The 20,913-nt window shown below is 42.5% G+C and overlaps 1 protein-coding gene across 3 annotated transcripts; it reads left to right on the forward strand.

Annotated features, from left to right (window-relative positions):
* The first annotated feature begins 208 nt into the window (after positions 1-208).
* Positions 209-20,408, forward strand: dnm3a (dynamin 3a). Of its 3 annotated transcripts, XM_067597475.1 has the most exons (21): positions 209-1,029; positions 2,464-2,537; positions 3,015-3,164; positions 3,255-3,458; positions 3,831-3,929; positions 4,888-5,048; positions 5,132-5,274; positions 5,373-5,508; positions 5,621-5,688; positions 5,846-5,984; positions 6,080-6,166; positions 6,279-6,349; positions 6,454-6,514; positions 7,594-7,620; positions 8,376-8,489; positions 13,370-13,479; positions 16,780-16,891; positions 17,548-17,709; positions 18,086-18,309; positions 18,425-18,583; positions 20,020-20,408. In XM_067597475.1, exons 1-21 carry the CDS (start codon positions 869-871, stop codon positions 20,051-20,053), a joined length of 2,496 nt encoding a protein of 831 aa, XP_067453576.1. In that variant the 5' UTR covers positions 209-868; the 3' UTR covers positions 20,054-20,408. The 3 variants fall into 3 exon arrangements, 2 of the variants coding, with proteins under 2 accessions (XP_067453576.1, XP_067453577.1); XM_067597476.1 differs by lacking the exon at positions 7,594-7,620; XR_010929322.1 differs by lacking the exons at positions 18,086-18,309; positions 18,425-18,583; positions 20,020-20,408 and having other exon boundaries at positions 16,780-16,983; positions 17,548-17,683.
* Positions 20,409-20,913: the final 505 nt, after the last annotated feature.

The following is a 20,913-nucleotide window of genomic DNA, read 5'->3' on the forward strand; positions in this document are numbered from 1 at the left end:
CAAAAGTGAATTCCCATTGCTTTTACTTGACCCTCACATAAAATGTAATCTGAACTGAACTCAGTAATATGAACACTTTGCATTATTTCCCCATTAAATTTAGCCTTCGGTTTCTCTTTCACTTGCTTCAGGATTCCAGTGTACTACACTGTGCTCCCTCCTCACTGCCAAAGAATGCAGCCGCGTTATTTACAGTAGATGAATCGTACACGCTGGTTCTGGTTGTAGTGTTTAAGGGCTGCAGTAGAGGGTGTGTTGGATTTTTAAATAGCTTCTGTCGGAGGAGGGAGTGTTTGCCTGGTGTCTGATAAGTTAAGGTACTTTTATAATTGGCCATGAAGTTTGTCTGTCTAGCACCAAGGGGGTTGCCGAGTTAAATTTTCCGATGAACGCGCATGCGCTGAAAACTTGATTCCGTTAGCTGTCAAAGTAGAATGTTTTGCTGTTAAACTATCCAGCAGCGGCTAATAAGCTAGCGGTTAGCTTCCCAAATGTATCCAGAGGTCAAGGGAAACAACTCACTGCGCGCTTTTGGAGTTTTAAAAGACATAAATGTCTATAGCAAGCTGTTTTCGAGGTCTCGTTGTCTGTGAGCACAAAGTCGGACACTTACGTTACCAGACGCACTAACAGTAACTAAGTTAACGTACCAACGGCTGCTGAAGACTCGGAGCTTTAAAATCGGCAAGAACCGACTCTCAAGAGGAGTATCAATTTTTTGGTTTTTCTACATTTCAGCAATGAAAACAGCATAATTGTAAGTAACCATTAACTATGGTAGCTATTCTGTTGACTGGTGTAGCGTAGAACCTGCGTTAAACAGGATTTAAAGGAGCAGGGCAGGTAGACGGGCTGCCGCTCCGTTGCGATGGGCAACCGTGGGATGGAGGAGCTGATCCCGCTCGTCAACCGCCTTCAAGAAGCCCTGAGCGGCGTGGGACAGAGCTGCAGCCTCCATCTGCCGCAGATTGCGGTGGTGGGCGGACAGAGCGCAGGCAAGAGCTCCGTGCTGGAAAGTTTTGTGGGCAGGTAAGCCACATACAGTGAACTGTGAATGAACTGTGCATATCAACTTACTGAAAACAGGCACAGATGACGCATGAAGCCTTTCTGATAAAGCATAGGTTTTAACTTGTTAGTAGTGGTTTTATTAATGGTTGATGAATTTACTGATGCTATAAAAATAAGTTATAAGACAGGAATCTGCAGTTAGGATTCATCAAAATCTGAATTTGTAATATAGCTACTGTTCAGTGCTTGTAATGCTTAAAGTAAAGCCATGTCAACTGTGATGCAGGGGCTTGGACAAGCCTTATACACAAGTATCCACTGAATTGTAACCAGAACTTCAGACAACTAACGTAATCAGTTTGAATGTTCTGTTGAAATCACTGTGTTCATACCTCATACCTCATACCTCATTGTCTCCGCCCAGCACCAGTGATATGGCTATATTTGCTAGTATGAAGTAGTGGATGCCAGAGTTGGCAGTGTCTGTATGACAGTAGCCAGTACAGCATCTTATCTCACAGGCAGGCTCTTGGAAAACAATGAAAGCTTTTCGTAAACATATAAGTCATTCAGACAATACCTTTCAGAGATTTGTCGAGTTAAATCTTATTCTGACCTTTCACGGATCTAATTTTGAGGTCTAAAGGTAGCGAAGCCCAGTTAGAGTTGTTTTGGTAAAGTTTAAATACTAGTAAGACAGTGCTGTTAAATGCGATGAGAGGGTTAAGTGCTGCCATCCCGTCAAAAAGGAATGCTGTTCAGTCACAGTAGTTTCCTAGCTTCCTCTTACCATTATATTCTAGACACTGGGGCTTTGTTAAGTGAAGGGGACCCATGTATTGTCCCGAGTAGTATAGCATCCAAGCCAAAATGTGAAGCCTTGTCAGTAACTGTAGAAGACTCTTAATACTTGCCTTCCTGTGTGTGTAATATTTTATCACGTCAGTTCTTTGTCTCAGTCATGACTATGTTATGACACTCCTCTGCTGAGTTCTGTGCCAGATGTTTGATCTGGAGCAGGATGCAGTAAAACAAACTTCCTGAATCAGATTTTTTTCATTTTTCAGGAGGTGGATTATTTTTACCCTGTGCATTATGTGTTTTATAGTTAACACTACATTCAGCTTTTAGTACTAGCCTTCCTGATCAAGTTGCTGGTATTTTGGATGGTATGGTAACCTAACCAAAACTAATGTACAGCTGACTGTTTAAGTCAGACAGTTCTGACAATACTTTATTAGGCCTATGTCTCACAGAAAAGTATATTGTCGTGTAATGGTCTTATGTGTGCATGTAGACTATGTAAAGTCATTTAAATGGTGCGTGTCAGGCTAATTTTTCAGACAAAGATGCAAGTCTGCATTGGCATCAAATACCAGCAGCAGTTTGCCTGCATGTGTGTGTGTTTGTGGGTGTGTATCCTTTTCCAATTCAGTGTTTCCTCTCCAACAGAGACTTCCTTCCACGTGGTTCAGGAATTGTCACTCGTAGACCTTTAATTCTCCAGCTGCTTAGTGCTAACACGGGTAGGAAAGACACTCTCATTCACCCATGCATTTCAGGTGTCATTTTGTAGCTTGTATTTGAAGCTGCCACCAGGTGGCAGTATTACATTTCACAATGACAGAGCCAGACTGGTGAGACATTGCTTGAATTGTCATCTAATGCTCAGAATGATAAGACCGTGTCCTGTATTTTTTGGCCCTCTAGCCTCTGTTGCAGAGAAGCAAAGTGGTATGATATGCAGCATTTGCATTATTTAAAAGACAGTCTCAAATAACATATAGAAACTTGCTGGAAGAGTGCAATCACAAATAAACTTGACTTTATTAAATTGTATTTATATATCATGGTTTATCATTCTGTGCTCTTATAACTTGACCCATAAAAACATAAAACAGCAGCAAATGTTTTGATGCACTGGATGTGCTTGATATTTCTAAGATATTCTAAAATTAAGATCACAGTACAAATGTATCATTGTTTAACTGATGTTTTTCCAGAGTATGGTGAATTTCTCCATTGTAAGGGAAAGAAGTTCACAGACTTTGATGAGATCCGCCAGGAGATAGAGGCAGAGACGTGCAGAGTCACAGGATCGAATAAGGGCATCTCTCCTGTCCCTATTAACCTACGGATGTATTCACCACATGGTAACATTCACACAAAGTCTATTTCTCTGACATTTTTATAACGTGTGTGTTTATGTGCACTCTTCTGGATGTGCTTGTGTGTGTTTGCAGTGCTGAACCTGACTCTTGTGGATCTGCCTGGTATCACCAAGTTGCCTGTGGGCGACCAGCCAGCAGACATAGAGTACCAGATACGAGACATGATCATGCAGTTCATCTGTAAGGAAAACTGTCTCATCCTGGCTGTCACGCCTGCCAACACTGACCTGGCCAACTCTGATGCACTCAAACTGGCCAAAGATGTTGACCCACAGGGTAAGCCAAGTGTGTGTGTGTGGTGTGGGAATGTGGAAGCTTGATTTATATATAAAATAGTCAGTAATGAAGACATCAGGTTGGCCTTGTGGTTAAAGAGACCATTGCTCAAGAAGAAGACATACTGTACTGCGCAAGACATCTCACTAAGGTGCCTTTGAGCAAGGCACTGAATGTACACCAGCTTAATGCTGCATTTCTGTGGCTGATAACTTCACCTTGACGTCTGTAAGCAAGGATTAATGATCTCATTATTACAAGGAAAATGTCTAAAAGGTTGAGGGAGTTGTCATATAATATTCTTATTCCACAGGTTTTAAAATCACATATTGAGGCCGTAAAAGTTCCTCCTGTTTTTCTTCTTCCCTTTAGGCCAGCGTACAATAGGTGTAATCACTAAACTGGACCTGATGGATGAAGGAACAGATGCCCGGGAAATACTAGAGAACAGGTTGCTTCCCCTACGCAGAGGTGTGCTGCTTATGTTTGTGTGCATGTGTTCTTGTGTGTGTTGATCCACCTAGCTGCAATCTAGTCATATTGCATCTGGTGGAGGCTCTCTGGAGAGGACTGACGTTATAATTGTGTCTGTAATCACCTACCAGAAGCTCACTCTCAACCAAGCACTCATTCCCTCTGTCTTTTTCTCTTTCTGTATCTCTAACTCTCTCTCACTCTGTCTCTTTTGTTCACTATTTGTATATCCATGTACAATATTTCATTAGCTTGTGCCATGTGTTAAAAGATGACCATATCTGTGCACATATGTGCACATTTGTTCTTGTGTGTATTTGAATGAGAGATAGACAGAGCAAAAGTGATTATATTATTCACTGTACTGTTTTGTGTAACAGCCAAGAGTGTGAGTAGGGGGACTGATACCAGCATGCCTGATGGCTAGTAAAAGTGTGCTGTGTGTGTGTGAGAGAGAAAGGGGGAGGTGGGGGGATACAGAGAGAGAGAGAGAGAGAGAGAGAGAGAGAGAGAGAGAGAGAGAGAGAGTGAGAAGCAAGGAAAAAGGCATTGCAGTAAAGCACCACCAGGTGCAAGCTCCCTCATGCTTCTCCTATAGTGCTAATGCATTAGCCATGGAAGCCCACTGAAATAACTGCCCTAGTAGCAGCATAGAGCTGAAGCATTAGATATGGAGCCTAGTGCTATTACATCTATTACTGTATTAAATAGGGGATTTGGCCCGCTTTATACCACATGCTCTGCTGTTGCACAAACACACTCATTTCCTGCTTGTATGCTACAGTCTTAATGGAACAAATGGCGGTCTGGGAAGAGTTCCCAAGGACACGTCAGAAAATGCGAGTTGAATCTGTCTTACATCAAAGCCCTTGATTGTTCTTCTCTCTTGTTGCACATTGTCTTCTTTACAATGATCACATGCTCTTCATTTCCCTTTTCATCTCTTCTTCCCCAGGTTACATAGGGGTGGTGAACCGCAGTCAGAAAGACATTGATGGGAAAAAGGATATTAAAGCAGCTCTGCTTGCAGAGGAAAAGTTTTTCCTTTCCCACCCGGCCTACAAACACATTGCTGCAAGCATGGGCACACCATATTTACAAAGAATCCTCAACCAGGTTAACACACCCACACACGTACACACATAGAAAAGTAAATAGGTTATGCGTGTGTGTTGTTACCCACAATTTTTATTTTTCAGCAACTGACAAACCACATTCGGGACACTCTGCCAGCCTTCCGTAGTCATCTGCAGAGCCAGCTTCTGGCTGTGAACAAAGAGGTTGAAGAGTACAAACAATATAATCCTGATGACCCTGCAAGCAGGACCAAGACACTTCTACAGTCAGTCAGTCATTCTGTGTGCATGTGTATGCAGATTTTGTTTTTTTGATTATTTATGTATCAGTGTTTCTCCTGGTCTGTCTGTTTCTTCTCCTCAGGTCAGTTCAGCGCCTGGCTGTCGACTTTGAGAAGCTAATCGAAGGCTCAGGCGATAAAGTAGACACCATGATTCTGTCGGGAGGTGCAAGGATCAACCGAATCTTTCATGAGCGCTTCCCCTATGAACTGGTCAAGGTGTGTGATTCTGTGCATTGCTTTTGATTGTCTTTGTGTATATGTAGAGCTTGCCATAGTCACTTGGCCAAGTGCTCATCTCTGACTGACAATGTACTGTGGTTGACTTCAGATTGAGTCTGATGAGAGTAAGCTGCGGCGGGAGATCAACTATGCCATCAGAAACATCCATGGAGTCAGGTGTGGTATAGTGTTCTGAGCATGAGTGTTAAATGGTTTTACATCCTTTTACATTTTTCTGTTGTGATATTTTTTGTTTGCACCAGCCAACCTAACATTTGTTTTGTATTTCTTTTCATTTTCTTCCTTTCCTCCACCTGCTGCTCTTTCCCTATAGGACAGGTCTGTTCACTCCTGACATGGCCTTTGAAGCAATAGTGAAGAAACAGATATCAAGGCTTAAGGGACCATGTATGAAATTCGTTGACATGGTCAGTCAAGAACTATTCACCACCGTGAACCAGTGTTTCAACAAGGTATAAATCTCCGTGTGAGTTTTGTACTTGTGCGATTTGTGTTTCAATGTGTTGAAACAGCCTTTTAACTGACTTCTGATATGTTCTCTCTATAGCTTAGTTCCTTTCCCAAACTGCGAGATGAAACAGAGAAAATTATAACCACTGAAATTCGAGAGCAAGAGAGTAAATGCAGAGATCAGGTCATTCACACACATTTGGACTTTGCATTCAAAAATTAGTTTGAGATCACACTACTGGATAAATTGTACAGGTTGTGTTTATCTCTAATTAATGTATGTCTGCTCTATCCAGGTCTTGTTGCTCATTGACATACAGCTTGCGTACATAAATACCAAACATGAAGATTTCGTTGGCTTCACTAAGTGAGTAACCTCTCATCAGTTTTAAACTGTCACTAAATATTTTAATAAACTATAAAAAATTATAACACACAAATATATTAACATGTGCTCTTCCTCTCTCTCAGTGCCCAGCAGATGTACAACCAAAGCAATAAGAAGGTTGTTCTGGGGATTTCAGGAAACCAGGTGAGAATTCAGCAGGAAAATACCTTTTTGCAGTATTTTTCATCACAGTAGCAGCGCGACTCTTGAGATGGTGATAGCAACAGATAAAGTCAGAGTGAAAGATCTACTACTGTATGGATAATTAAGATATTTAGAAGACATTTAGTAAAATCTTTCATGGTCTCCTGAAGATGCATCCTAATTACCTTGTTCATTCCCTGATTTTTCGTCTAGTGTCTCCAAGAAGTATAAACTGTCAACTAAGTGTCCCAGTGATATCTCATATCTTTTACCATACCTTGACTCTGACTTAATCACCCTCAGACCAAAAAATAAGGCTGGCTATACACTTTTACTATTGTTTTCCCTTCTCATTCAGAATTGCCTTTGTCACTATAATGCAAAACAAACATAATATGTGCATATTTGTGCATGATAATTTGCACATCTTAGATGACGATATATACACTCACAATTGACCCTTGCAGCCAATGGTTGTCTGCAGTGCACAATTTGAGTGTGCATGGTGCTGAACTAAACCTTTTCCATCCATCTTACATTTTTATTTTTCCCCTTCTTATTTCCAGTGATGTCACCGCCCCATGTGTTATGTATTAATCAGCATTAATCAGCATTCATAGCTGCAGTTAAATTGGAGATTTTTGTGTTTGTGTGCAGATTTTACTGAAGTGGATCAAATCATGAAACCAGGGTTGTTCTTGGCTTCTCACAGGAATGTAGTCAAGCAAAAAGGAGGCGTTTTTTTTTTTCATCTCAATCTCCTATGATTTATGTGTAACATAATATTTTTGTGACACATTTTAAAGCTGGGATCATTAAAGACACAATCCCCAGTATGATTGTGTTTATTCTGTAATCTCGATGTAATAGGATGACATTTGTAAAACAGCAGTAGATTTCAAGCACAGCTTTAAAAAATCAAAAAAATGTGTCGTTTATTTACACAAACAACTTTGATGTTGCTTTAATAGTAGTTAACTATTAAATAATCAATATTAGTGTAATCTCCAACAACATTAATATAAAGAACAATTAAACACTATCCTAATTTTGCTTCTTCATCTCCTGTTTTTCTCCAGGGTGTGGTCCCTTTCTCAAGTCTAATAGTAGGAAACCAATCTTTTAAAGCCTACTCTCTCACTGCTGCCTCTACTGGATATATGTGTGTGCAGGAAGCTAAGGGGTTGTGGGTTGGCATGCTACTTATGGCAGCAAACATGCACACTGGCAAAATGGCTTGTTGTAGCTTTATTAATCACGTTTTTCACCATCTGCCACTGATACACTGCTAATGTCACAAACTTTTTTTCCCCTCTCAGTGTTCTCAGTATTCTTATATTCTTTACCTCTGGCTCCATAAATATTTGCAGATGTTAAGACTTTCCAGTTTGCAGGATGTGTATGTCATTTCTTGGTATCTGTATGTCATCTCATACTTCCTGTTCCCTAATTCATCACACATCTTTCTTTCAGTCTCTTCCATCCTGTTCTTATCTCCAAATATGCTTGGTCCTATGCTTACTGTGTTTGCCTTTACCTGTACATCTAGTCCTCCTCTCACTGACCAATGTCCACTGGTGGTCAGGAAACATGGCTGAATTATTTGGTGATTGCCTCACTGTTGCTACGTCATATATCTCACAAATGTCTAACTTGCAAATTTTTTTTTCCTCCAGTGTCAACTTTCTCTAACTTTTGCTCCTGTTCTCACTAGTAAGGTCCACTCTCATTACGTGATCTGCTTTGCACACCTTCATAGGAATTATACCTTGCTATGTCATTTTCCATGTCCTCTCAACACCATTGCTGCTGTCAGTTCAGCCATCTGAGCTCCATACCCTTACCTTTGGCTGTTGTGCAGGTCATACGAAAGGGCTGGCTGACTGTCAGCAACATTGGCATCATGAAAGGTGGAGCCAAAGAGTACTGGTTTATTCTCACTGCCGAGAGCCTGTCCTGGTTCAAAGATGATGAGGTAAGGCCTTCACTTCCATCTAATTCCCTGTCTTTTCATCATGCGTGACAACAAATAGATTAATCAAAGCAAGTTATAATTTGGACTAAAATGAGAAAATAGCGAAGTCAAAACACAGCAGTACACTTGAGTCATCATGAGTTTATTAACACATCTCAGCTTGAAACAGTATGTTAATCGGAAAGTTGAGAGATGATTAAGTAGAAGGGGAAATCTGTCATCAATTGAAAATACAACAGTTTCAGTCAAGCTCCTGCAGTTTCATTGAAGAAGTTGGAAGAGCTGTCCTAGTGTCCCTGTTCTGATGTCAGTGGGGCTGCCATCTGTCTGCCTGTCTGTGCCTGCTGTACAGGAGCAGAAGGTCTGCACAGCAAGTGTAGACAGGCAGACACACCACAACAGTCTCATCCTGTCACAGTTGATGTCATGTGAAGAGGGAATGGCAGAGTACAGGAAGTGAGATCAGAGGAGGAGAGCATTTGTGCGTACATTTGTACCGTTGACTAATACATTACATTTGTGATGATGCTGTCGTGGATAAAATTTAGTTGTATTGTTTGACAGGCATAATTGACAGTGTGTAGAGTGCGTTTACAAATAAGTTATTGTTCTTGGTAACCACACTAAAGTTCGAAAGCCGCGTTGTGGCTAAAACCAGACAGATGGACCCTGTATTTATGGAAGTGACATTTGACACCATTATATGCATAAGTAGAAGAGCATCTTTCAGCCTAGCTAACCATTTTTCCTCTTTTCTCTCCTGCCACCTGGACCTGCAACTGAGCCCCTCCGTTTCCCCCATTCATTCCTCTGACGCCCTCCCCTCTCCCCATTCGTCCCGCTCTTCGTTCACTCTTCCCCTTACTCCCCCTTTTCTTCCTCTTCTGGGAGTTCAGGCATTTGGAGCGGCTCACTCTGACACAGCTGGAGCTGCCCCAAGCCAAACTAAGACACACACATACACACATACACACACACACACACACACACACACACACACACACACACACACATGCACGCTCAAACACACACAGTGGACAGACTTGTATATACAGTATACAGTACACATGCGGAGTCTGATGTAAACAAACTGGCATGCAAATAGTGGAGAAAAATATACACTCACTCAGACAGACACGGTCACTTTTCAGATAAACACTGGTTCGCTTGAACACAGTGTTCCCAGACACAGCCCCAGGCATGCATATTGTACACAAACAGTGTTATACGTTTCCTCTGGCTGTCATCCCCTTACTAAGCATTTACCAATCAACTCACACGTACACACAGACTTAGCACATCTGCAATAAATAATACAAAGACAGGCAAGCAAGTATTTCGTGACCACATCAGAGCAACAAACTTTGACTCAGATCACAATGAGACACGTATGTTTGACCACAAGGATTAAAGCTCATATGAGTGTCTAAACCTTTCCAATTAATTAGGTTCAGTTGGATTAGTCATTGCACTTCCTCCTTATGTTGGAAAGTTTATCAGCTGTTTATGTGTTTTCAAGGCCTGAACGCATTGTCAGTCACCCATATTATCACAGAAGATCAGATCTACTGCTTTTCCAAATGCAACTTTGTGCGCGCACGCACGCACACACACACACACACACTGTCATGCAAGCCAACTTCTGCTTCTTCTCTCTTGCAGTTCCCGCTCTCACTCTCCCCGCCCACACTACCTCCACAGACATTTCTTTTTCTTCTACTGCTGCCCCCCCTCCCAACTTTTATTTTCTCTTTCTTTACCTCTGCTGCCTTTTCCTTTCCTCCTTTCTCTCTCTCTATGTCTGTCTCTCTCTTTCTTTCTCTCTCTCTCTGTCTCCCCCTCTTTCTCTTTCTCCCCCTTTCTGTGGTTGGCAGTCTCCCTGGGACTATGCACATTCCTGGCTGGAAAATTTGAAGCTTTGTCCAAACACCAGCTTCCAAGATCTGCCCAGAGAAATCCCACATGGCTGTTTCTACACTGCAGACCTCCCCTTTTGACTCCCCCTCTCCTCTCAACTCCTCCACAGTTTCTCTCACAAATACCCCTGTCCCCCCACCCCCCACCCCCTACCCCCATTGACTCCCCTTCCAACCTCCCTTCTCCATCCCTCGCTTCTACACACTCCAATTTTTTAACGTCTTAAAAGCCATACGGCGCATCGCTTTTCCGTGTACTACGACAGTTGTACCCTGCTTTGACCTCATACTGAGAGTGCAGCCTAATAGTCCAGAGTTTAATCTCTGTAGCACACTGAACAGACATACATTCCTTCACCCCTCAACTGCCAGGGCTCCACCAGGCAGCCTGAAGAAAAACAGACGGCTCATGCCTATACACTTAATCTAGACGCTCCCCTGTGTGTGTATGTGTGTGTGTGTGAGAGGCCTGTTCCATATCTCAAATCCATTAGTCTATAGGAAGAGAAGACACAGCTTCAGACATAGCAGCTCTGATGTATGATACCCCACAACCACCCTAGAGGACACACACACACATACACACAAGCATACGCAAAGCAGTGCCATGATGTCTGTGAACACAAGAGTTATCATATGGCCACACAGATGCACATGCAGAAACACAAAATACCCAATATGTGAGGCAAAATCAGTCAATTTCAAGCTTTTCTACACTGAGTGTGTGTATAAAAACTCAATAGTTTACAGCTGTTTTGCCTTGAATGTTTGTAAAACATTAGTCAGTCACTAGTTACAGCTTCTCTTGCTGGAATTTGCCGTATGTAAACTTCTCTGCCTTGAATGCATCACTCGCCATTTACACAGACACTCAAGCTGATGAATGCTACAAAATGGATCTCATTACGCTTGAATTACTACAGAGTTGATGACTACAGTTTGAAGTAATAAAAGTAAGTGTTAGTGTATGCACATTTAAACACATTTCCACACATTTAAGCAAGAAACATCAGAAAATATTAGACACTGGATTCGCCCCAGCGTAGATGCATGCATGCAGGTTTTCATGTTGTCCTGAGTCTTGTGGGTATGTATATGTTATTCGTGTAGGCTGCTGAAGCGCTTCCTTGCACAGTCTAACCAATGTGCAGACTACTGTACACCAGTAAGATCCTGAACAGGTAGTCTGAACACTGGGATGACGGAGCAGGACCCTTTCTCACTTTCTCTTCTCTTTGGTCTCGCCTTTTTCCCATTCTGGTTGTTTGCTAGCAGTCCTGCCTGTGGTGGAAGGTTGTCACCAAAAGGTTTCCTCTGTTATTCTCTTCTTTCTTATCCTGTCTCGATGCTGTGTTGCGGGGCGAGGGGTCTCACACGCACATCAGACATCCACTCCTACGGGTGTCCCTCCTCCGGCGATGTCAGTGTATCTTGGGTCAGGCGTCCACAGGGCTGTGTCCCGGCGTAGTATCCAGTCTTGACGTGGCACATTCACTCATTCAGCTAGGGATCTGCCTGTTCACTCAGGGAAGGCATAAGGAAATAAGGGGAGTGAGAGATGGAGAGAGAGTTAGGGAGGAACTTAGCAGCCATATATGGGTTGATGGGACCCATGGGGAATCAACTTTGGAGTGGTCTGCAGTTTCTCCCCACTTCTCCAGCACATTCTCTCCTGCTCTCTATGTTCCTCAACCCTTCCACATCTAATCGCACAAAATTCACTCCTCTCTATCCCTCTATCCACCTCTATCCCTCCTCTTCCTCTCTTCCTCATCTCTACTTTCTATTTCTACCCCATCAGAGCACCCTATACTCTCTCCAGTCTCCTCCCCCTCTGTCTAAAGCGATCCCAGATGTTGCAGTATGAGCGCCAATCCCGTTCTGTCATTTTTTTCAGCCTCTGTTACAGGAAGTGGGCCCCTTTGGAAAAAAGGAAAGAGGAACGAAGGAAGAGAGTCGTAGGGTTCAGGGGAGCACTGAGAGAGGGAAGACCAAAATGTACTACCAGCACACTCACATCTAAAACCACATGTGTGCATGTCTTCAAATTCAGATGCAGGCGTGCACACCCACACATGCACATACACACACACACACTCACACAAACACAACCACCAAGACAACATCCAGGATTTTAAGGAAACCCTCTTTTCTCGCAGGCATGCGTTAGTTCTATTTTCCATGGAAGTCAGCCTTCTTTTTCCTTCTCTCCTTCATCTCTATCTAGTCCACAGCTGTGAATATCACCAAAGCAGCTTTCAGAAAGCCCCCTTCTCAAAGGTTAGAAAGAGGGAGCAGGCCAGAGTAGAGAGATGGGGGGGGAAGGGCTTCACTCGAGGAGAAATGTTGTGTTAGAGCTTGAGTCTGAGTAATGACTTTCACATGTGGGCCCGGCCTCTCTCCCTCTTTTTTTTTCGTACTCCTTCTCTCATTCCCTCCCTCCCAGCTTCAGTTCTCTGTACCCTGCCTCCATACTGTCTGGTTCTGCTCACTCTGTCCGCTGCAGTCTTCCAACTGTTTACTGTCATTCATAAGTCCCTGCGGTGATGACAGACTATAGACTTATGGCATCTCTTTCGCCTTCTCTCTCCCTCGTCCACTGTCTCTCTTCCACAAGTTAGCGGGTTGTTAATGTGAGTCAGTCTTGACAGGCAGACAAAATCTGATATGAACTCGGATGCGCTGCTAGCATAGTGTTCACACAACTCCTCTTCGCCTCACCCTCTGACACTTTTCCTTTTACAGTTCAAGTCTCTTGATCCCACTGGCTACTCTCTTCTCTAAGCGCAGCCTGAAAAATATTTAGTACCAGACATGCAACTATTTTAACTAAAGCCCCCAAGTGAACTGTCTTCAGTCTGTGTTGTTTTTTGCTATCAACACCTGTGCTACCTCTCTATGATGTCCTATTTTACTCTGCATACCTCTGTCAACTTTTATCTTACCATATTTTGTCTTTTCTAGGAGAAGGAGAAGAAGTACATGCTCCCTCTGGACAACTTAAAACTCAGAGACGTGGAGAAGGGTTTCATGTCCAGCAAATTCGTCTTTGCTATCTTCAACACAGAGTCAAGGTTTGTGTGTGTGACTGGAGGCCTGTGTTTGTGTACGTGCGTTTCTGACAAGTGAGCACATGAGTCAGAATAGGGAGTTCTGTTCTTGTCACCTGCTTGCTGAAGTTGTAGTGATATTTTACAAGGCGTGGACATATCAGGAAGAAAGGGAGGAGATGTCAGAGCAGAGTCCTGCCCTTCCTTTGACCTCTTCTATTGAACTTTGCCACCGGAACTGAAAGGATATCCAGTGGGTGCTGGAGCGGGTGTAGTTTTTTATACCAGGCTGTTGAGGGCAGGGCTGGGTTTTGGTTTGTAGGTCTAATGTGTGTGTGAAACAGATTGAGAGAGACGGAGAAACAAAGAGAGAGCATAAGAGAAAAAGAAAGAGAGCGAGTGTTTAGGAGCTGGAGCCAACCCAAAGCCTGGCCGATTGTACCAGAGCATGTGGGCTTTGTTTATAATACTGTGCTATGCTGCATTCGGACACACAAACTGGATTTGTGTGTGCATATGCGTGTGTACATGTGTGTATGTGCCTTTTGCCAATGTGTGTGTATAGACCACAGCATACCGACGGCAGGCTCATTAAGCAGCTAATCAAAGCCAGAGAGCTTGGATCAGAGATGAGGCTGCTCTTGTTTGGAAAGAATTGCTCGACTCACCACAAAAAGGAGGGAGAGAGAAGAATTGGAAGGGTTGAGAGGAGAAAGAAAGCGGGAGAGAGAGTATCAGAGCCATCGGCCAGGAATGTGTCAAAGTCTGTCCTATGGCGCCCCCCCCACCCCCCCACCCCCTTTTCCTGCGCCCTCACTCTCTCTGTTTCTCTTTCTGTATTTGCGTGTGTGTGTGTGTGTGTGTGTGTGTGTGTGTGTGTGTGGCAGACATTGCAGTGGTTTTGTCCCTGTCTGACAGTAATCAAAAACCTCAGGAAACTCTTCAAATCTAAAGCAGTCAGGGCTCTGTGCAGGAATTCCTCAAGATGAGTGAAAAAACTCATACTGGCCACAAGCAGAGGAGAGAATAGCGAAGGAGATTAGAAAAAATGGTTGGTGTGAGTGATAAATCAGCATAGAGAACAATTTTAATGTGTGCTCGCTTGTCGGTGCGTATGTTAGCGTCCTGATCCTAGTGTAATAGCACTCTAGTATTGTCATCGTTGGCCTGGCTCCCTGTCTGTTAGCCACCACGCCCTGACTTATTAGCCTCACCCGTTGTAGCACAGCCATATGCTTACAAACGGACAGCCTATTTCTTGATCTTCTCACACACACAAAAAGGTTTCACATATTTGAGGTTAATTGCTATGTGTTCTGAATGTGAGAAGGGAACAACAAAAGGAGGAAAGAAACAACTGAGTGATTAAAGAAAAATGTTTAACAGATGGGCCACAGCCTGCTCCAGATCCTTTGCTTGTTTCTTGCTTTGCTCTGCTGTCTCCTCACAGCACAAGATGTTATGATGGTGTAAAAGGAAAGACAGAGGGAAAGAAGAGCCCAGGAATAAAAAAACAGGGAGAAAATAGATGATGAAGATGAGGGGATAAGTTGCAGGGAGGGAGGTCTTGTCAAGCATAGCGGTTTGGGAAATTGTTTTATTTTGTGTGAGTGCATGTGTGTCTGTAGGTGTGTATCTACCTTGTTGCAAGTATGTCTCTATGTTGTATTTGTCAGTAAATTGTTCTCTCTTTACATGCTTTTGTATTATATACCATAATGCATTTAACACACCAAATTTTGGGGAGACTGGCTCAACTCTTATACCCCTTTTCCACTGAGGATCTGTGGTCAACCAGTGGTTACTAATACAGGGCTGACTCACATAGATCACTTTTACACCAATGAACTGTGTTACCCCTGCATCAAATAATTTACACAAGATGGGGAATGGGACACAGGTCAGCCAGTGTACTTCCCAAATGGGTGGTCATTATGTATATTCAAAACATCACACCAGGCTGGGAGACTTGGACTGCTTGGACTATAATTATTCTCAATACATATTCTTAATTTTAGTCTCTGACGCTCTAAACTAAAGGAGAGTCAAATGACAGCCTGCATTAGTAATTCACACACAAACTCAGCCAACATTTATTTAGTATCTTCTGTAAATTGCTTGATAATGCAAACCAAATAATAGGGAACAGGTTAACAAATAATGAATAAAGGTACATTTTCATTAACTCATTATGCGGTATTCAAAGGACAACTATGTAGAGTAGCAGCAAAGTAACATAAGTTTCATGTTAATTATCAATTAATTATGCAAACACAATTATTTAAATGTGTTAGATGAACAACTTTAAAAGCCAAGTTTTGTAAGTGAGCCAAATTGAAGATGTGGGAGAGATGTAAGCATTTTTAAAGGATAATTACAGTGTTTCCCTCATCAGCACCTGTGTATAGGGACTAGCTTTATCTATCTGGAAACTACTAAATCTCTTTAAGCTCACAGCTTATTGTGTTGTCAAGGAATATTCTCTATAATTATATCTACTCATATCTGCCAGGTTGACATGTTACACATAGAAGTCCAATCCTAAAAAAGGTGGGTGATCTAGATGTGCCGCTACCCATTAAGGTCATCCTGTTGGCTTGTGTACGAAATGAGTCGACAGATGAGTGAAATGAGGTATTAAGAAATTAGAACACAAACATCAAAATCATCCATGTGGTCTTGGTGCATTTTTTTTCTTTGCTGATTCATAATAGGTGACTGGCATTATCTCAAAAATAGCAGCTCTCGAGCGTAGTGATAATTGAATTGAGTGATCGAGCACAAAGCTGTGACGTTTCTTTTTATACCAGAGACTTTTTGTTTTTGTTATTCCACACAAGATATTTGTTTATTTGTGGTAAGAAAGAGGAGACAGCCTACAGCTAAAAATTAATTTTAACATCCTAACATTGTCGCTGAGCAGAAAATGATCCCACACATTGTGAATAAAAACGGTAGCTACATCACCTACACTGAGTTCATCAGAGAAACCAGTAATTATTTTTCATTACTTTATATAGATTTATTATAAATGCCAGTCTTCCTATCTTGGATATTGCTTGTCACATATGACATTAAACAGTGTGTATGCTAGTGTTAACCTGGAGCACCAGAGTGATCAACCTGGGTACAAGACACATCATGATGATCTTGTTATGTACTGAATATTCTTATGACATAAAGTTTTGGTGAGATTGGCTCATTGGCTATCCTTACAGGTTTGTTTAAGATGTGAATATTGTAGAAAGCCCCCTTGAATTTAAACTGTTATCGCTGGCTAGTGTAGTTTTTTAAGGCATCTGACAGTATTGAAATGAATTGCAGGAACGTGTATAAGGACTACAAATGCCTGGAGTTGGCCTGTAACACTCAAGACGAGCTGGACAGCTGGAAGGCTTCTCTGCTTCGGGCCGGAGTCTACCCTGAGAAAGTCACCGTTAGTATCCTGACCCCCAAGTCAACCTAATTAAACCCAACCCTGACCTTAGCTGTGGGGAGCTGCACCTGCCTGCACCTTGCCTTTGTGATGTATGCACTCATAGCCTTTGCTAACCTTAAACCCTTGCCATAACCCCTTACCCCCCTCTCTATGTCCATGTTCCCCCTTCTCCTCCCTTGCCAAAGCGAAAAGGCAAGGCCCCCACCCCTTCCATCTCGCTCTGTCGTTGGCTCTTCAGCACAGCATTCTTGGCCCATGATGTCACTACAATGTGTGTGTGTGTGTTCTAGTCTGTTTCTAATCAGCGGTTCCTCGTCCCTCACCCACTCCCCCTTTTTCTTTCTTCTGCCCATTCCTCCCTAGCTCCCTCTTTTGTGTTCCCCTCTATTCTGCTCTCTTTGTTCCTACCACAGTGGCTCTGTACTCCTGCTCGTCACCAGCATAGAATAGATGACAAGATATGGCAATACATGAGACCAATCTTTATCGCCTCACACATCTGTATTAGCATGAAATCAGCAGCTGTGTTAGCTCAGGAGTCACTGCAGCACATCGCACTGGACTATACATCATTGAATTAAAAAAAAGCCACAATCTGTATGTAGTGTATGTAGCAATTACTCCAAACTCCATCTTGTCTGTCTGTCACCCAGGTGGATGGACAGGGAAACGGGGCTCCAGAAAACTTCACAGACCCCCAGCTGGAGCGCCAGGTGGAAACCATTCGTAACCTGGTTGACTCGTACATGAGCATCATCTACAAAACCATCAGGGACTTAATGCCAAAGGCCATCATGCACCTCATGATCAACAGCGTAAGCTATCCAGACCAGACTCTTAAATGTTTAATCATTTTTTCCTTTCCAGCAAAACCTGCTCTCTTTCTCTCTGAGTCTTTCTTCCTCTCAAACATTCTAAAGTGACTTTCATCAATCATCAATCTTTGTCATAACTTGGCCAGTGAAATCTGTATTCCTTTGTCTACAATACAAGTATTCACAATTTGAAACCCTATTTGAGTATTTTCCAATGACGTGAAAAAGAAAGAAGAAACCATGGGGGGAAAAAAAAAACATTTTTCAACACCCCTTTAAGAATTTAGAGTCATAATCCCAAATCAGAGTAAAGTATCACTTTACAAAGTCTTAACATTTTTGACTTGTCACAGCTGTTTATAATCCCTCTCCATAGGTGAAAGAGTTCATTAGCTCGGAGCTCCTGGCCCAGCTCTACGCTCTGGGAGAATGCTCAGCACTGATGGATGAGTCACCGGAGCAGCAGCAGCATCGGGAGGAAGTGCTCCGCAAACATGATGCCCTGAAGGAGGCGCTCGCTGTCATTGGAGAGATCTCCACCTCTACCTGCTCCACCCCCTTGCCTCCACCTGTAGACTCTTCCTGGATACAGCCCTCCAGGTACAGACGCACACATACAGTTGGACTACAACGATGCGTAGATACATGCAGTAAATAAAAATAAATAAATCTGTGTTACATATGGCTATCACTTACGGGCCTCTTCTCCACACAGCCCTAAAAAGTCAGTGACTGGTGCCAAGCCAGTGACTCGTGGCCATGCCCCACCTGTTCCTCGGGTTCCCACTCACACTGGACGCACTGCTTCCCCGAGTACCGACGGCGTTCAGCAGCTCGCTGGCCAACCCCACCGTGCTCCACCTTGTGTGCCAAGGTAGCTCTGAAACCACACAATTAGGTCCTGAAATCTGAGCGGTTATATCATCATAACCTCCGGTCTGTCACTCAAACATTGGCATAACAACTGGCATATATGCATATACACACTCACATATTCACAATCAGACTTTGCACTGCAGAGGCACAGGGGTACAGGGAGTTGTTATTTGAGCTGGGTGGGGGTCTGCTGGAAAATGTGTTTCTCATATTCTCTTTCCCATCAGCCTCAGTAGACAGGACTTCTCTCTGTGCAGCTTTCTACTGGAGCCAGAGACAACAGGCTGAGCACTCTGTCAAGTTTTCATCTTTCTCTCTGTCTTCATCCCCCCTTTCCCTCTTTCTCCAAGCATGCATTTGTTTTATTGCCTTCCCCAGTTTCCCTCATGCAATAGCCGTTATTTTTCCTTTTCCCCCTACTTCTTTTTCTTGTACATTTCTTCACTTCTCCTCTTTCACTGGTTCCTCCCCTGCTTTTGGCCTGTCTCTCCTTTTTCTTTCTGCCTCATTTCCTCTGTGCTCTCCAATGGTTCTTTAGGTTCTTTCCCGCATACAGTCTGCCTCTTTCCTCTCCTGACACTTTCCATCCAACATAATGTCTCTTTTCCTTACTCACCGTCCCTCCACTATAGATATAAATTGGGCATGAGGTTACTTCTATGAGTCTATTTTTTGTCTTACATATTTGTTGTCATCATTGTCAAGTCACTGGAAACATATGTAACAATAAAACATGTGGCATTGTGGCAAATACAAAAAAATATGGCCAAATAAAAATACAAAAAGTATATGCATGGAAATTTATGAGCAGGGAAAAACTGTGAACCCTGATTCACACAGCTCCAACTTCTTGATGAGCTCCTTGCAAAGTTGTGCATCTCTCTGATGTTTAGGAGTAATAAGTAATCATTATTCCTCAACCTTACTCACCACTTTTTCCACTCTTCGTCTTTCACATTCTGCCAAACCCATGTAGTACTCCATGTAACCATGTAACAGTTTTAAAAAAAGCTTTTCACATCTTTCACGACACGCCTCTCAACCAGGGGTCAGCAATTAGGTGACAGCATGGGCCAGTTTTTTTTTCAGAACTGTTCCTTGGACGGCCAGCACACTTTTATAGCTGCAGTAGAAATGTGGGTCTGTGTTTTAAATATTTGCTTTATTTGAATATTTTTTTATCCATTCAGGAATAAAATGGGCATATAAAGCTGGAGAGCTTGAAGTTCTTTCCATTTGAAGATTCAGTTAAAGTCCTGACCTGTGTTATAACCCGGAGTAGACCCAGCCGCTGTATAGCTAGACTTAAAAAAATATGATAGCTGATGAAACTGTGTTATATGGTCATTTTAGGGATTTACATGAATGTTCTGTTAATACAGTTATATTATATTGAACCGTACAGAAAAACCTTTGATCTAATCTTCTCTCCAGGAGGCATCCGCCAGCAATCCCAAATGTGAAATAACGGTCCTTATGGGTCAGAACTCCATTACCCATCTGCCTCAGTGATCCATCCAGCTGCAGCTGACTGCTACCCCAGAGACAACCATGACCTGTGTGATGTGTAATCCAGCTGAAGCGCTATGCTGGGCTTCTCTGTGACTCCTCTGGGAGCTGCAGTCTGCAAAATTCACTGAGTCTCGAGTCTGTTTTGTACATATTATCACTGGCCATAAATGCTGGAATGTGCTCGGCTGTCTGCTGCCTTTTCTCAAGTGCCTAAGCGTTGTGTAAATAAAAATACCAGTTATTCTACAATAAGAGGAAATAAATGCACTATTTTTACTGTTTTTGAATAAACAGGTGTTTTTATTTTTGAACATGTATCTTGATTTGTCCTTTATTTGAAAAGCTTCAAATGAAAAAAAGAAAATTTAATCCATTAAATCACGTTATGACTTAGTATTCCACTTTATTATTATTATTATTATTCACTTATGTAGCTAGTGGTGTATATCAGCAGTCTTATGGGACCTTATGGGCGTTTTAGGGGTCCCCAGCAAAATAAAGATTATTCAGTCTCAGTCACTAATACCATTCACCATCATGAGAAGTTATCAGAATAATTATTAAATAATAATTACTATTAAATGTTATATCTCCTCCAATTATAGATTTAAAAAAACACTTTTGGTGAGTATCCAAGGCTATGTCTTTTGACTTAGCTCATAATTAGTGCCCTGGTGTGTGCTGTATTATCAGTAGCCTATTGATTTATTGAGTTTCCGATATAATTAAGACGTGATCTGATTGCACGTGGGGGAGACAGCATGTCATCCATCCAGCCTGTGACGTGCTGTTACTACGCCGCACGCTGCCTGCTGG

This window comes from Thunnus thynnus, chromosome 8 (genome assembly GCF_963924715.1).
Source record: "Thunnus thynnus chromosome 8, fThuThy2.1, whole genome shotgun sequence".
Lineage (NCBI taxonomy): Eukaryota > Metazoa > Chordata > Actinopteri > Scombriformes > Scombridae > Thunnus > Thunnus thynnus.